Raw genomic sequence first — 15,569 nt, 5'->3', positions numbered from 1 at the left:
CCCCAATTCCATTTCCAAGGGAGAAATACTTAAATCCAGCATGTCCCTGCCGTTGTGTGCCGGCAAGGATGAGGCAGGCACGGCTCATACTGGTTTGATGCTCTTCCCCTAACGATAAGATGGACAACCTGAGAACCCTGAGACTTGTGTCTGCCGGTGGACCATAGGCCAACAAAAGCGGTAGGCGAGGTTGCTGCGATACCCATATTAGGTGCTATGAAGGGTCAAAATACAGTGTTTGCACCTACGGTCCCTGAACCCCACCTGGTGCTGCTCAGCCACGCAGCATTTTCATACTTAACGCGTAGGAACCCAATAAAAGTTCATGGAACCCAATAAAAGTTCATGACAGAAATTGCTACCGGCAGAAACTGGCAGGATATAACCAACAAACAGATTTAATGTACAGGTGGGTTGAGCCACTCGTGATACCCGTAGCAATCCAGGGCTGCGGTAATTAAGAAAACGGCGCTCCGAATTTCAGCGCTGAGTTTTGCGTCTGGCCAAAGAGGAATGAGTTTTGCTCGCCGCAAGAGGTGGGGATGGCGGGGGCGTTTCATTCAAATCGGTGCCCTTAAGGCGGGTGCGGGTGGTTGGACCTCAGTGATGCCGGACCTCAGTGATGGTGGACCTCCGTGGACCTCATCACCTCAGCCGGCGATGAGTTTGAGTCCCTGGAAGGCAGAGAGAAGCCAGGGGAAAACCCTGGAAAGCACAGACACCATCATCTCCCTCACAAGAAACTTCCATTTGCACACTTGTACATACATTTTTTTGTTTTTCTTTTTCTTTTTAAAGAAATCGAACATGACCGTAACTGCATAGTCTTACCTTGCTATCACAAATATACCTGGTAGCAGAATCCCTCAAATTGCCTTTTTCCCCCTCCATTTATGCTCGAGAATCTGAGCAGAACAGGAGGCCTCAGTGAATCTGTGGGTCGCAGAAACATCAAAAAAAAAAAAGCGGCCTTGGACTTCGGCAGTTGGGAAGCCTTGCTATAATTAAAATATAGCACTTAATTGCTGCGGAGCTGAGCAGCTTTTGGTAAACTTTTCTTGGTCCCTGCTTTCATAGCCAGACAGAAGTATTTTGAGTCTGTTAAAGGGACAATCTTAGGAAAAATACTTTATTTCTTCTATTCATTGCTAAGTAGCTTGCAAACTCTCCTGCCACTTGCTTCCGTTTCTTGAGGTTTAGTAAAAGGCATCAAAACAACACCGAAAAAAAAATCAAATCACCAACCAGTGAGGATGGGAGCGGGGATGCTGTTTAGCTTGAGGTCACCAGCTCCCCGCAGGCTTTGTAAAAGTTATTTCACGACCTAAACTTGGGGCCCGTCCCGAGGTGGCGGCATCCCTTGAAAGGAAAGGAACAATTCGTTATTGCATACGATGTGTTAAAATTGACTTGACCGGACAAATTCACATCGCTCGGCCGCTAACATTACACGTCATGCAGTATTACAGAGAGGAGAGACTGATATAAAAGCTGTCTGAAGACGCGGTGTCACAGTGAGAGAGCACCTGGGGACACGGAAGCTTTAATCCGTGGGTCCTCAACCAACCAATTTCTCAATAAATAAATAAATAAATAAATATAATACCTTCAGCTTTCAGAAGGGGAGGCTGCGGCACGCTTTTCAGCCCAGCAAAACTGTGCACGCGCTGAAACGCCTCGAATTTCCACCGGTTCGTGAAGTTTGACAACTCAGAAAGAACGAAACCGGGTCTTCTGCCTGCCCAAGCGAAGGCGAATCTGACTACCCAGAGCAAGAGGAGGTTTCTCAAAGGCACAGTCTCAACCGCCCTTACAAAGCAAACAATACAAATTCCTATTTCTGTGCCACTGAATAATTAGGAGAATATGCTAAAGTACTTTCAAGTATCTTTTTTTTTTTTTTTTAATTTAAAGAGGACATTTTTTTTTTTAATGGGGAACTTCTACTAATTTTACTTCTTTTGTGAGCAGCGTGTATACAACATACCCAGAGCAACAAAAAAGAATAACTCAGTGCTGAGAAGCGAGTAATTCTTTATAACAAATCGTTCCTTGAAGAGATGAGTAGTTTAAGCTGCGACGTGGCTCTGCCGTGAGAACGGAAGTCCGAGGATCCTGAGAGTACAATTTTGCTGCTGGTTGGTAACCAAATGAAAAAAAAATAGTGCATTTCACCAAAGACAAACCTAGTAGAATTTAGCTGTGCTGCTGCCTTGATACCAGAGGTGTATGCTATAAAAGAACCAGTAAAAAAATCTTGTAAATCACACACTTAGATTTAATATATTGAAACAAAATAGTTAAGAATGCAAGAACTGTATACAGATTAAAAAAATATTTTTTAAACCATCTGATCTTAAAAATAGACAATAGTAGTGAAGCTTAAAATACAACCACTCGCATTAAAATGTTTCAAGCAATACCACCTTGGTGTGTCCTGTTCCATCAAATGGCCATTAAGATAACGTGTCAGTTGTTAAAAAGGTTGTGTTGGTTGGAGTCACTTTTTCACAATCCAAATCTACAACAGTTTTTCCTTTGATGGAAGAGCCCGAACATTCCTGGTGCAAACTTTCCCGCCTCTCCGAAAGTTTAGAAGTGGACCGAGCCATCGAGCCACTTTGGCTTCCATTGGTTTGAGAGCAAACATTGTTAACTTTCGTAGTTTTATTTTTGTGGTGGTTGTTGTAGACTTTATATTTCATGAGGAGGATGAAGATGAAAACAAGAACGGAAGCCACAATGATACCCCCGATAATGATGATCATGGTTCCTCCAAGAAACTGCGCGTGAAGGGATCGGCACTGTTTGTATTCTTCTTGGGTCGTGAACTGCACGCATCCAATCACTCTGGTTGCAGTCAAAGATGTCAAGCCATCATCATAAACAGCAAGAACACAGAGGTCGTACTCACGTCCTGCAACCAGATCAGTCAAGAAGAAGGATTTACTAGCAGCTGGAATCATCCTAGAAGAGAAAATGAGTACAGTGAACATCCAAGTTGGCTGAGCCTAAGGAGAGCTCTTTTGACTATCAATGCCACCGTAAGGAAATGAACAGAGCAGAAGACGCAGATGGCATGTGGAGCAAGCAGCAAAAAGCTCGCGTTCCCCAGGTGACTCGGTAGGGACGGAAAATACAGGTTTTAGCAACGGCAATACCTTTCCCTTGGCCATTTCAAACAGACACGGACCGGAGTGCCCCTCTTACCAATGGCCAGAGGAGAAGTCATGCACGATCTATCGTTTCGATCTGTGTTATCTTAAATTTCAGCAGAAAAGGGCACGACACGACCTCTGCAGAGTGGAATACGGTCAGCCTTTCAAAAACCGTAAAGGAACCGCAGCAACACGCTTACAGACTTAGGTAGCAGAAAAGGATAAAATTACACACTTAAAAAAAATGTATTTTAGCAATTTTACATCCACCAGAAGCACATTTGGAAGGTCAAGGGCAAAAGGCAAATTCAAACCTTTGGTCCACAGATTAACCTTATTTCCAACTTCTAACAGCTCGATGCGTTGTGTCTCGAAATCAGGTGAGTGGTAAGAACAATCAGAGCAAAGTATATACACTTGCAAGGAAGTGGTGTCTCTTGCAGCCCAAGACCAGCATGTAATGACTCCCTTGCCTTGAGGCAACCCTAATATTGAGATTGTTGGACTTCCTTGCCTTGAGGCAACCCTAATATTGAGATTGTTGGACTTCCTTGCCTTGAGGCAACCCTAACATAGAGATTGTTCAATGTTAATTCCAAATATTCCTTTACCACGAAGTAGCATTGGTACTAAGCCGACGGATGAGGAGGATCCCAAAAGAAGAGCTGTGTGCTACGTTACAGGTTCCCTCAGACCCCCGTCGTGACCGTACGAATCACAACGTCTCACTGGAGACCAACTCTCCGTATGTTTGGCTCAGATTCCTCACTGGAATGAAGTAGCACCGTTGCAGAGGAGTCGGTGAAACGACATCCATTTATAGCAGGGTGGGAACGTGGTCGTCTCCTGGCCACAAAGGTGGTGGTGGAGAAGACTACCCGCTTGTCATAGAGTCTTTTCCAAGTAATCATCCATGAGACTACGGACCATACAATCCTTAGACTGGAAAGAAAGAAGAGCCACACCTTCAAAAGAACTTTCTCCAAACACATGGTTGCTACCACTTCATCTATGACAACTAAATTTCTGTGACTACAAAAAAAACAACACTCCCTCATCGATGTACATGTGACAGACTCATAGAAACGCTAAAGGAGGAGACCCCCAAAGATCTCCAGCCCAACTTCCCACACAGAACAGTACTGTCCCAAACCGCAGATCAGGTCAACCGCAATTCTGCCTAGCCGTGAGCTCTCCAGGCACCTGTTCCAGCATTAAACTGCCCTCCCAGTAGGTAATTGTCCCCTAATGTCCGATTTGAATTTCCCAAACCGCGACTCATAACCGATGCCCCAGCCTTAATTTATAACAGCAGCTTCGTGACCTCCACAGAATGTGGCCACGTGCTGAGTTTTGAGGCTAACGAGGTTCTTGCTGCAGGAAATACGGGGTTTGAGAGGAATCACAGAAGGGTTTATGTTGGAAGGGACCTTAAAGATTATACAGTCCCACCCCCTGCCCTGGGCAGGGACACCTCCCATCAGCCCAGGTTGCTCCAAGCCCTGTCCAACCTGGCCTTGAACACCTCCAGGGATGGGGCAGCCACAGCTTCTCAGGACAACCTGTGCCAGGAGGTCACCACCCTCTCAGGCAAGAATTTCTTCCTCATATCTCATCTCAATCTCCCCTCTTTCAGTGTCAAACTGTTCCCCCTCGTCCCACGGCTCCCCTCCCTGATCCAGAGTCCCTCCCCAGCTCTCCTGAAGCCCCTTTCGACACTGGAAGGGGCTCTAAGGTCTCCGTGGAGCCTTCTCTTCTCCAGGATGACCCCCCCAACTCTCCCAGCCTGTCCTCACATGAGGTTGGCATGGGCCCACCTCTCCAGCCTGCCCAGGTCCCTCTGGATGGCATCCCTCCCCTCCAGTGTGTCGACCATGCCACACAGCTTGGCGTCATCGGCAAACTTGCTGAGGGTGCACTCCATCCCACTGTCCATGTCACCAACAAAGATGTTGAACAGCACTGGTGCCAGTACCGACCCCTGAGGAACACCACAACAGAAGGCGGCACTGGTTAGAAGACCAGCGAAGCAACAGGAGTAGAAAGAAAATGCCACACGGGAAACATCTTTCTAGTTTGCCCATCTGCGAGAGGGAGGTGTGGTTGCAAAAATTATGCAAAATACCGTTTTCTTGCTTAATGTCCATATTATTTGCCTTATTCAGCAGCCTTTGAGGCTCGCGTTTCTTCTTTCAACTTTGCATGACTGTCAGGATTATTCCTCGAAGAGCTCGGTGTTGATATTTGACTAATTACCGTGGAAAGCTACGTACAGCCTGTGCTGCATCGCAGCCCGCCCGGCTGAAATACTTTTATAGTCGCCGTCACCAAAAAGAGGAGACACCAAACGAAGGCTTTTCTGATCCCCTCTGCAAGTCCTCTGCGCAAACGTTCAGTAAGACCCGATATATATTTGATTTCTATCAGTTTTTCTGGTAACAGAAGACTTTTTTCAGCTCCGTGAAGGAGGAGAAACATATAGTCTTGACAAGGTAACAAGATAAGGTTTCTTCGCTGGCTAAGCAGTTATTTGCAGACGCGTCTCCCGGGAAAGGTAGCTATTTTGGCACATTTCGGAAGTTTCAAGGAAACCTCTACAAATGAGTAAGGACAGCTCACAACTGAGTAGGCAATCTGCCTACAGCCATGTCAGCAGTGAACCGCTGCATGTTTTCGCGCTTACGCCCGCGGAACATTTACTTCTGCAGTAGAGGGGAGTCCTCCCTCTGCCATATTTACTTTATTCCAGTAATGCTATAAATGAACGGACATCATCATCATTCTACCAGAACCCAAAGAGAGTGGCCAGCAGGTTGAAGGAGGTGATTACTGCCCCTCTGCTGCCCTCTGGGGAGACCCCACCTGGAGTACGGCGTCCAGCTTTGGAGTCCCCAGCACAAGAAGGACGTGGACCTCTTGGAGCCGATCCAGAGGAGGGCCCGGAGATGCTGGGAGGGCTGGAGCCCCTCTGCTGGGAGGACAGGCTGAGAGAGTTGGGGGGGTTCAGCCTGGAGAAGAGAAGGCGCTGAGGAGACCTCAGAGTCCCTTCCAGTGCCTAAAGGGGCTCTGGGAGAGCTGAGGGGGGACTCTGGATCGGGGAGGGGAACCATGGGACGAGGGGGAATGGTTTGACACTGAAAGAAGGCAGATTTAGATGAAATATTAGGAAGAAATTCTTGCCTGAGAGGGTGGTGAGCCCCTGGCGCAGGTTGCCCCGAGAACCTGTGGCTGCCCTATCCCTGGAGGTGTTCAAGGCTGGGTTGGACGGGGCTTGGAGCAAGTTGGGCTGGTGGGAGGTGTCCCTGCCCAGGGCAAGGGGATGGAACTGAATGGTCTTTAAGGTCCCTTCCAACCTAAACCACTCTATGATTCTGTGGTCTTCAGAACAAACATCTCCATGAGCGCTTAGTTTGACCTCATAACAATTTAATCGTCATTGTCTAGACTGTCGGTTTGTTATGGAACATATTCAGGATGCCGCAAGACCTTTGACAACGCACGTGACTAGGATTTAGGGGCACCGTGATTCTAAGCGGGGTAAAGCTTATCAACCTCTCCGTGGAATTATTCCATCTCAAACTCGGAGCTCGCGGCAATCAAAGCCATTTACTGAAGTAATTAGTTTGCATGAAAGACATTTCACAATAGCGGGACAGAAAGCAAAAAGCCGTGGCTGCCAGGAGATTCTCAAATCTCCAGGGACGCCAAAACCTTTTACTTGGCTATTGTACTGGGGGGTTTTGGTCTTTTTTTTTTTTTTTTTTTTTAATTCTTCAAGAAGCGTTGTTATTTGACAATAACTACCCACCAGTCTTTTCTCAAAAAAAACCTTCATTTACGTTAGGGTTTCACCAGGACTTGTCTTCCTATTACTTATAGAAGCTGCTGAAACCGTGGGGGTTTAGACACAATTCTGTCAAATCACTTTCTGTAGCTGAAAGCGTACTCCCTTTTCTCTCACCTCTCTAATGTCACAGCGTCTGCCTGTGCTTGGTGGTGGCCCACAAGCGCCATCTTTCAAAGGCATCGACAGCGGAACCATTTCTCTAAACGATTTAAATGAACACTGCTGACGTAAACTGGTTCGGGAGCGCTAACGTCTATAGACCGTGGTCCACGCCAGCGCTTCCCCTGCTGTCTGCAGTCAGCCACTAACGAAGTACAGCCCTTCGGTGAAAGCTCAACTGTGAAATCCGCTCGCAAAACTTCTGTCGGAGCGCCGTTTTGTGAGGTCAGAAGTATTTCCAAGCAACGTTGTCAACAACAACAAAATAAACGGAGCAGCTCGAAACAGAGAGGGAGTCTTTCGTTTGGGCTCTAATTGGTAGACGCCGCCCATTGGGAAAATGTAGCACTGTGGCTGGACTGCCTCAAATTAATCTCTTTTACTTTGGCCGACCCCTCTGCCCCGCGATCCAACGCCACCGTTTGGGAAGTCTGGCGAACAGAATTTCTTTTCCGCCACCTCAGCAGTTCAGTTGGGAGGGGAAGGGCGAGGGCGGGAGAAGGGATGGGGAATTTGAGGTGCTGGAGGGAACCCCAGTGACAGGAGGTCTTTTTGCACCAATTCTGTCGACAAACTCCTGAGCACCCACTTTACTCGGCTGATTAAAAAGATTAAAAACCAACCGGTGGAGAGTCTGTCTTCTTCACACAAACACCCACTGAGACCCAAATACGATCTATGACATCTGTGGAGGGGAAAAGAACAACAACAAAGACCATTCTAAGACAGCATAAAATCCTAGAGTGTTACCGAACCCAGGCTGCAATTTCCAAAAGAATTATTTTCACATGGTTGATGCTACACTCTGGAAACGAAATGACCATGCACCAGAAGATACAGATAGTTAGGAACCACTGATGGCAAGTTTCTTATTTATAGAGCTGTCACACAAATCGCACCAAAATTTTCGATGGAAGCGACGAGAGCAATTGATTCTTATTCATAGTATTTTAAAAAAAACATACCTCTGCATCGACACCACAAAAGGAAACGAGGATGTTGGTGGATGAGAAGGTCAACACGAGCCAGCAATGTGCGATTGCAGCCCAGAAAGCCACCAGCATCCTGGGCTGCATCCCCAGCAGCGTGGCCAGCAGGGCGAGGGGGGTGATCGTGCCCCTCTGCTGCGCTCTGCTCTGGGGAGACCCCCCCGCAGTGCTGCCTCCAGCTCGGGGGGTCCCCACAGCAGAAGGACACGGAGCTGTTGGAGCGGGACCAGAGGAGGCCCCGGAGCTGCTGGGAGGGCTGGAGCCCCTCTGCTGGGAGGACAGGCGGGAGAGGTGGGGGGGGTCAGCCTGGAGAAGAGAAGGCTCCGGTGAGACCTCCAAGCCCCTTCCAGTGCCTAAATGGGCTCCGGGAGAGCTGGGGAGGGACTCTGGATCAGGGAGGGGAGCCGTGGGACGAGGGGGGATGGTTTGACACTGAAAGAAGGCAGATTTAGATGAAATATTAGGAAGAAATTCTTGCCTGAGAGGGTGGTGAGCCCCTGGCGCAGGTTGACCCGAGAAGCTGTGGCTGCCCCATCCCTGGAGGTGTTCAAGGCCGGGTTGGACGGGGCTGGGAGCAAGCTGGGCTGGGGGGAGGTTTCCCTGCCCAGGGTAAGGGGATGGAACTGGATGATCTTTAAGGTCCCTTCCAACCCAAACCATTCTATGATTCTATGTTTTCCTCCTAAAAAAACAGCACAGCGTGTTAAATGTTTGGGAAACAAGACATTGATATTTCGTATTTGAGTGATCTCTCCATCACGCTACAACTACCATCCATCACTTGCATCTGCAAGGTGTTATTTTTCTAAACCAAGATTAAGCCGCAGCAGCAATCGGTGTCAAAGTAAGAGGTTACCCTGGGCAGCGTCTCTAACGAAGCTCATGGGGGTGTGGGAAGGAGGGGAATGACAACGGGGAAGTGACCTCTGGGGTTTGAGGAATGCGGCTTTGTAAGGGCAATCCCGGTCAACGCAGCACAAAGTCAGCGATGGGAACATAAGGCTTTTCCCTACATAGGGAAACCTGAATAAGAGGTTTCCAAGGAGAAACTCCCTGAAGAAGCCTGGAAACTACCATGACAACTGCCGTGCTGCAAGATAAGGGAAAAAAAACTATCAAAATTAATGCCAAAGGGTGACAAGTCATGTGATCCCCTGTATTTACAGATGTCAGGTAGCTCCCGTATTTCTGGACTTCCATTGGTATGTCCTCCTTTTTGAGGAACAGGTGCTGGCTGGGTGAAAAATCTCACATGACCATTTGTCCAAGCTTTCCTCCCGACAAACAGCCACCGCTCCCCTACAGACCTGCTGGATAACCATGGTGATCCCAACTTACTCCAAAATCACGACAGGTACTGCACACCCACACGCCGACTCAACCGGTCGAGAGGCCCCCACCTGCCAACGGGAGTCCATCCATAGGGTGGATGGACGTGCAGGGTCTGGCTTGTCGAGGACAACCAGGAAGGACCCATGAGGAGCTACAAAACCTCTTTCAAACTTCACCGCTTGAGGTCTTGCGTGGTCCCGAGGCTTTCCGTTGCGCTGCGCTGAACTAATTTAAGAATTGTTGAGCAGACGTAGCGTGGCTGAGTCCAACTGCTTTTCACGCAACAGATGTCATCATTGCTATATCGATCTGGCAATATATCACCTTTTCCCCAAGAGTGACAGCTCTGCCCTTTAAACAACGGTACTTTGTACTCCGTTTTAAAAGCAGGCTGCCGCTCAATTCCTAAGTTTTCCTCTCAACAGAGAAAACAAGGGCATATTATCAGCAGTTTTATGCAATATAGAGTCTCTCAATTATCTATAGAGAAGCATCACTATTAAATACTCATCTTCTAATTTATAGCATGTAGTTGCAGCTAATTAAAGTTAGATGATCGCTAGCTATGAAAGATTAAACCCAATGCTTAGGAGACTGTTGCCTTTGATGTTATGAGATCCAGCTCCTAATCGACGAGGACATCAGTCAGATCGTTGCGAAGCATTAGTAATCCGCTGCTTATGTCAACTGTGGTACAAATTTCAGCTTACCCAGCCTAGCTCAGAAATAGAGAATCACTTTGCTGCTGTTGTTGTTTTTTAAATGGGTAATTTTCGTCACTAGTATTTTAGCATGGAAAGGTCAGCTCTGCTGATACCTCTTCCCCAAGACTGGCAACAGAAACCTGGGCAGGACACTGGAGTAATGGCAGTTAAACTAAAATTATAGCATCGTGGAGTCCCAATTGCACGGGAGCTGTAATCAGCATCAAGACTGCAAGTTGCGTAAAGAATACAGATCCATTTCTACCTCAGAGAGAAGGAAAAACTGCACAAAGTGGCTGTTGCGGTGCTCGATTCACTCCACACGCGGCTGTACAACAACGTTTTCCGACCTTTCTTCGGAAAACAAATGAGGCTCTTACTTTCAATATTGACGCTTTCCGCAAATTGCTACCTGCGCCTTGATTTACTGATTCGGGATTGTCGCTGCCCGTCTTGCCAGGTGCAATTTTCCTGCGCCGTAACTGAGGTCCGCCTTCAGTTTTGCTCACCGCTCTTCACCCCTGTTGTGCCAGGAGGTAGGTCGGCGCGAGAGTTTCTATTTCGCGGAAGGAGAGGCGTTGAGCCACACGCCTGAGACAACGCAGAAACCAGCGGAGCCAGAAGCGCAACTCCTATTTTCCTTTCCGCATTCGCCGCTGGGAAAAAGGCTTCGTGGTTATATGTTGTCACTCTCCCAAACTGGGAGCCATTCCGGTGCGCTTACGGGCGAGCGCACACAGGCGGCGTAACCGTGAGTGGGGCATTTACATTATTCTCACATATGTGGACTCATAATTTGACTGCGGTCCAAAGGGAAAAATTCGGGAGAATAGCATCTCCCTCACTTTACCTCCACAGGTAGCGCGGACACCGATGAACGTGCGCTTAGTCACAAATACTTACCCGGAGAGAGAAGGAAAGGGAGAGGTGAGGAAAAATAAAGGAGTGAGGGGAGCAAGTTAAATTCTCAAGATAAAGCAAAGTTGCCATAGCAACTGCTCTTCCCGTGGTACCGCTCAACGTGACGGCAAGCGGCGGGTTTCTCATGCATCCTGCACCGCTTAAGACTTTTTTTTTTTCCTCCCCCCCCCAGGCAACAAGCTATCGCCTGCTAGAAATAAATTACCTGTAGGTAGAAGGAAGATTTTCACCTTCTGTAAAACTCCTTTGGCAGGGCTGAAGCGCTGCCGCTGCTGGGTGTGCTGCCGCACCTCCGTTTACATCTTCGAACGTCACCGGGCTGGCTCCGTGACACGGATGTTTACATACCTTACCCAAAAACGAGGAGCCTGAGGGGTGTCTTGACCATGCAAAAAAATTCGGGGACTCCCGTTCCTCCAGCGCGCGTTAACGCGGTCAACTTAAAACCCTCCAGCGCTTAGAACTTGGAGGAGCAGTGGTTCAGATGACTGCAAACGCCAAATTGCTGCCCAATTACCATCCCTCTCACTTAGCACAAAACTTCCCTTAAGGATCTGTGCTTGATGATTACTCTCTGTGGGAACCGAACGAGAACACACGAATTTTCGCCTTTGAGAGGCCCATTATACTGCAGTCTATTACGTGGCGTTATTTTGGAATCGCTGCGCTGTGATTTGAAGCACCAAGAGTTTTACGGGGTTTGCTGCCAACCTGAGCCTCTCAGTTAGCAGGAATCCAGGCTGAGAAAGGGGCATGGAAACACAGTATTCTCCCTTCACTTTACCTCCTCGTGGGAGAACGGCATAAAATCCCTCTAGAAACCCCAGCCACGGCCAGCGAGCCGTCTCCGCTTCACGTTTCCCTTCCTTCTGCAACTTTGCAGTTCTTTCCACCGGCGGTGCCACAAATGTTCTCACAGCTGACAATTAAATGAGGCTTCATCTTCCTGCCAGCTCCTCGCCATCCCTGTCAGATACCAACGAGGCATCCTCCCTCCCACCCCCTCTTCGGGGACCCTTGCTCACCCTCGCCGAGTCCTCCTGCTTCCTTTCTAGCGCGTAGCCATGACAACGGGAGGATGGGTGGATGGATGGCATCCTGCCTCAAAGAGGCTCTGGCGATGGGCATTTTAACGGGAGACTTCTGAAAAGCCCAAGTGACTGTTGAAGTCTTCACGCAATTTTTATACTCATTTCCATTTTCTTTTTTTTTTTTTTTTTTTTCCCGCAAGAATTTGCTTGCCATAGTAGGCATTTGAAATAGGAATCCCAGCAGAACAACTGTCCTACATTCCTTTCCTTAGGGAGCTGCTTACTAAAGCAGTGTATTTGAACCCAAACTTTAGGGGACATTTCTAATAGGGGACATTCATCTAATAGATGCCATTCTCTCGCTTACTCCCCTCCAAACTTTAGTGCAACCAGTGGCCTTATGTGGCCTTACGTCAGAAAAATCATTATCGCTCAGGTTTAGAGAAGTCACCATCCTGACGAAGTGCGCAGCTATGAAATACTGGACAAGAGGAAACGGCCTCGGGTTGCGCCAGGGGAGGTTTAAGATGGATATTAGGAAAAATTTATTCCCCGAAAAGGTTTCCAAGCACTGGAACAGGCTGCCCAGGGAAGTGGTGGAGTCGCCTTCCCTGGAGATATTTAAAAGATGGGCAGATGTGGTGCTGAGGGACACGGTTTAGTGGTGGGTTTGGCAGTGTTGGGTTGATGGTTGGACTCAATGATCTTCAAGCTCCCTTCCAACCTAGACGATCCTATGATTCTAGATTAAATCCGAATCGAACGCTAACTCCCACTTTAAAGTCATTCTGCCCCTCCCTTATCCCTTCCACCCCCAGTTCATCACAAACAAAAGCCAATAAATGGAAAGGCAGATGATCGGAAACTCAACCAGCCCTGCACGGGGGAGCAGCTAGAAACCTAATCTGCATGCCGCCCACGGAGACTTAATATCAAGCAGTTATTCCCAAGTGAATTTTACCAAATAAACTCCAAGCGGACAAACGTGACATCCACACAAAATGCAGAACCTAAAACTTTCTGTGCAGCCTCCGGTTCGTACCGGTGGGGTCTGTCCCCGTGACACCCCGAAAGCGGAGAAAGGGCAGCGTGCAGCAGTTAATGTGGGCTGAAGGTTTGGTATAATTTGGGCTGAAGGTTTGGCGTAACGCGGTAATGCCATACCTGTGTAGGTAGAAAGTTGCTTTGGGCATCTCACAACTTTGGGCGTCTCGATTTCTTTTCCTCTCTCCCCCATATTTTTAAGTAAAATAATTACACTTAATCAGCATAAAGTGTAACTAAAATCTCCATCTCTATTTCCTTAAATGTTAACAACTACGACAGTGCTCATCAGCTTCGCTTGGTCCATTAAACTGGACTATGAAACTTAATTATCTCTGTAAAGAGTTTAGAGATCCTCAAGAGGCGGCACAGAGGCAGATGTATTATTAGTTTTAATAGCGTAACTCCTCAACAACGGGAGTTTAACGAGCAAAGTCTAAGGCAGCCATTGTCTCCTCATCCTCATTTATCGTTACCGCTTGCAAGATAGCTCTCGTTACACGGAATACGTCAAACTATGCTATCCTTTTTTCTTACTTCCACCGCCTACTTTCACCGAGGTATGCGAGCAGGGTTACCTGTACACGAGGATGTCATCGGCAGAGCTGTTGTACTGAATCTGGTACATTCGGATCCCGGGGAGGTGGTGCTGAGAAGGCCACTGGATGAGAGCAGAGGAGGACGTCAGCTCAGCGACCACGACCGCCTTCTCCTGCTGAGCCTTCGTTTCGTTCGGAAAGCTTGACTTGGCAGATATGAGGATATCCGAGGGGCCAGGCTCCGCGTCTTTATCGCAGTTGGTGCTGTTCGCAAGGTTGGGGTACGGGGTAACGAGGAGTTCGACTGGAGCCGTCGACTCTCCGGCAGCATTCGACGCTATGCAGGTGAACGTGCCCTTGTCAGTCAAAGCGGTAGCCAAAATATCCAGAGTACCGTTCTCATAAGAAACCGTCCTGGACGTGTTAGAGACCAGCTTCCCGTCGGGCGAGATCCAGCGAACGTAGGGGTCTGGGTCGCCAACGGCTTTGCACTTCAAAGAGACGCTTTGGCCTTCGGTCGCTGTGAGTTTTGGGGTTCGGTGCGTTATCATCGGAGGTTCACAGACAAATTCCTCCTCTTTGATAGACCAAAAGTATTTGCCCATCAGTTCTGGTGGAGAGGCGCAGGTCTCTAGATCATCTTCTCTGGTGAGACGTCTCAGCCACACGAGCTCGCAGTTGCAGTGCAAAGGATTCCCCCCGAAGCTAAGCACCAAGGAGGACAGCGGAGATCCTTTGGACTTGGCGTAGACGGGTATTCTGGAAAACAAAGGATCAGGAGGGATCTTTTTCAACTTGTTGGAGGTCATGTCTAGGCGGGCGAGTTTGTGAAGGTTTGAGAAGATGCCCTCTGGCACAAACTCAATGAGATTATGGTCCAAACTGACCGTATTGACATTAGAAAGTTTGGCAATCGTTTCCCAAGGAACGTTAACGAGATTGTTGTAGGACAGATCCAGGTCTTCTATTGTTTCAATAAAGTCATCCAACGACCCAGGCGAGATATAGTTTAATTGATTGTTACTAAGTATCAAATGCCGAAGGTTAATTAAACCTTTGAAATGATCTTCGTTGATGTAAGTCAGTCTGTTACTATCCAAGTGTAAGGCGTGGAGGCCTTTAAGATCAAAAAATGCATAAGGCATGATTTGACTTATTGTATTCCGCGATAGCGTCAAATGAATTAGATTAGTCATGTTCGCAAAATCTTTTCTCCTAAGCGTGGTGATAAAGTTATCCATTAACCTCAGTTCTGCTGTTCTCCTGTCAATGCTGGGGGGCACAAAGAGGAGCCCCGTCTTCGTGCAGAGAATTGTGAAGGATGGCGACAGGTTTTGACACATGCACCTTTTGGGACACATCATGGCCTTCACCGCTGTGCTAATAACCAGTAGATAGACAACCAGCCTTTCCATCGTAAGAAAAATAACAGACCTAAAAAGGGAGGGGAAAACAAAGAAGAAATCCACGTAAATATATTTTAATCGGGCATTAGAAATAGGCTTACCTGGAAGTTCTCGTTATAAGTTGACCTGTGCAAACTGGGAACACCTTCCGAGGCAATAATGAGATTAACTGCTAATATTAAGTCAGATGTCTTTTAGAGCTGAGAGCTTCGAGTTCGGGCTCCGCTCTCCTCCCGGCAGCAACGCTCGAGGTTGACCGCGAGGCAGCGGTCCATCACGACTGCTGCTCTGGGCTGGGGCCGTCAGGGTTGTCTACCTACCAGCAGCTCTTCACAACCACCAGCGTCGACAGTCGTACTTCAACGGGTGGAACAAAGCGAGATGCAAAACCAATACTCAGTGAGAGGAGTGCGTGTGTGTGGGGGTGGGAAAGCAAACA

At 48.1% G+C, this 15,569-nt stretch overlaps 2 protein-coding genes across 2 annotated transcripts in view; both read right to left on the bottom strand.

Annotated features, from left to right (window-relative positions):
- The window catches only part of CCDC9 (coiled-coil domain containing 9), a 206,193-nt gene that overhangs the window by 16,727 nt on the left and 173,897 nt on the right, over positions 1–15,569 (bottom strand). The window lies entirely within an intron of this gene.
- On the bottom strand, positions 2,457–15,151 carry LOC309682680 (leucine-rich repeat and fibronectin type III domain-containing protein 1-like protein; the record flags this gene model as incomplete). Its single annotated transcript, XM_082496795.1, has 2 exons — positions 13,764–15,151; positions 2,457–2,967 (listed from the first exon to the last, which is right to left on the bottom strand). Exons 1-2 carry the CDS (start codon positions 15,137–15,139, stop codon positions 2,457–2,459), a joined length of 1,887 nt encoding a protein of 628 aa, XP_082352921.1. The 5' UTR covers positions 15,140–15,151.

Source organism: Vanellus vanellus (genome assembly GCF_965231255.1).
Source record: "Vanellus vanellus genome assembly, chromosome: 31".
NCBI lineage: Eukaryota > Metazoa > Chordata > Aves > Charadriiformes > Charadriidae > Vanellus > Vanellus vanellus.
The sequence above is the reverse complement of the archived record's forward strand: the minus strand, read 5'-3'. Positions and strand labels throughout refer to the sequence as shown.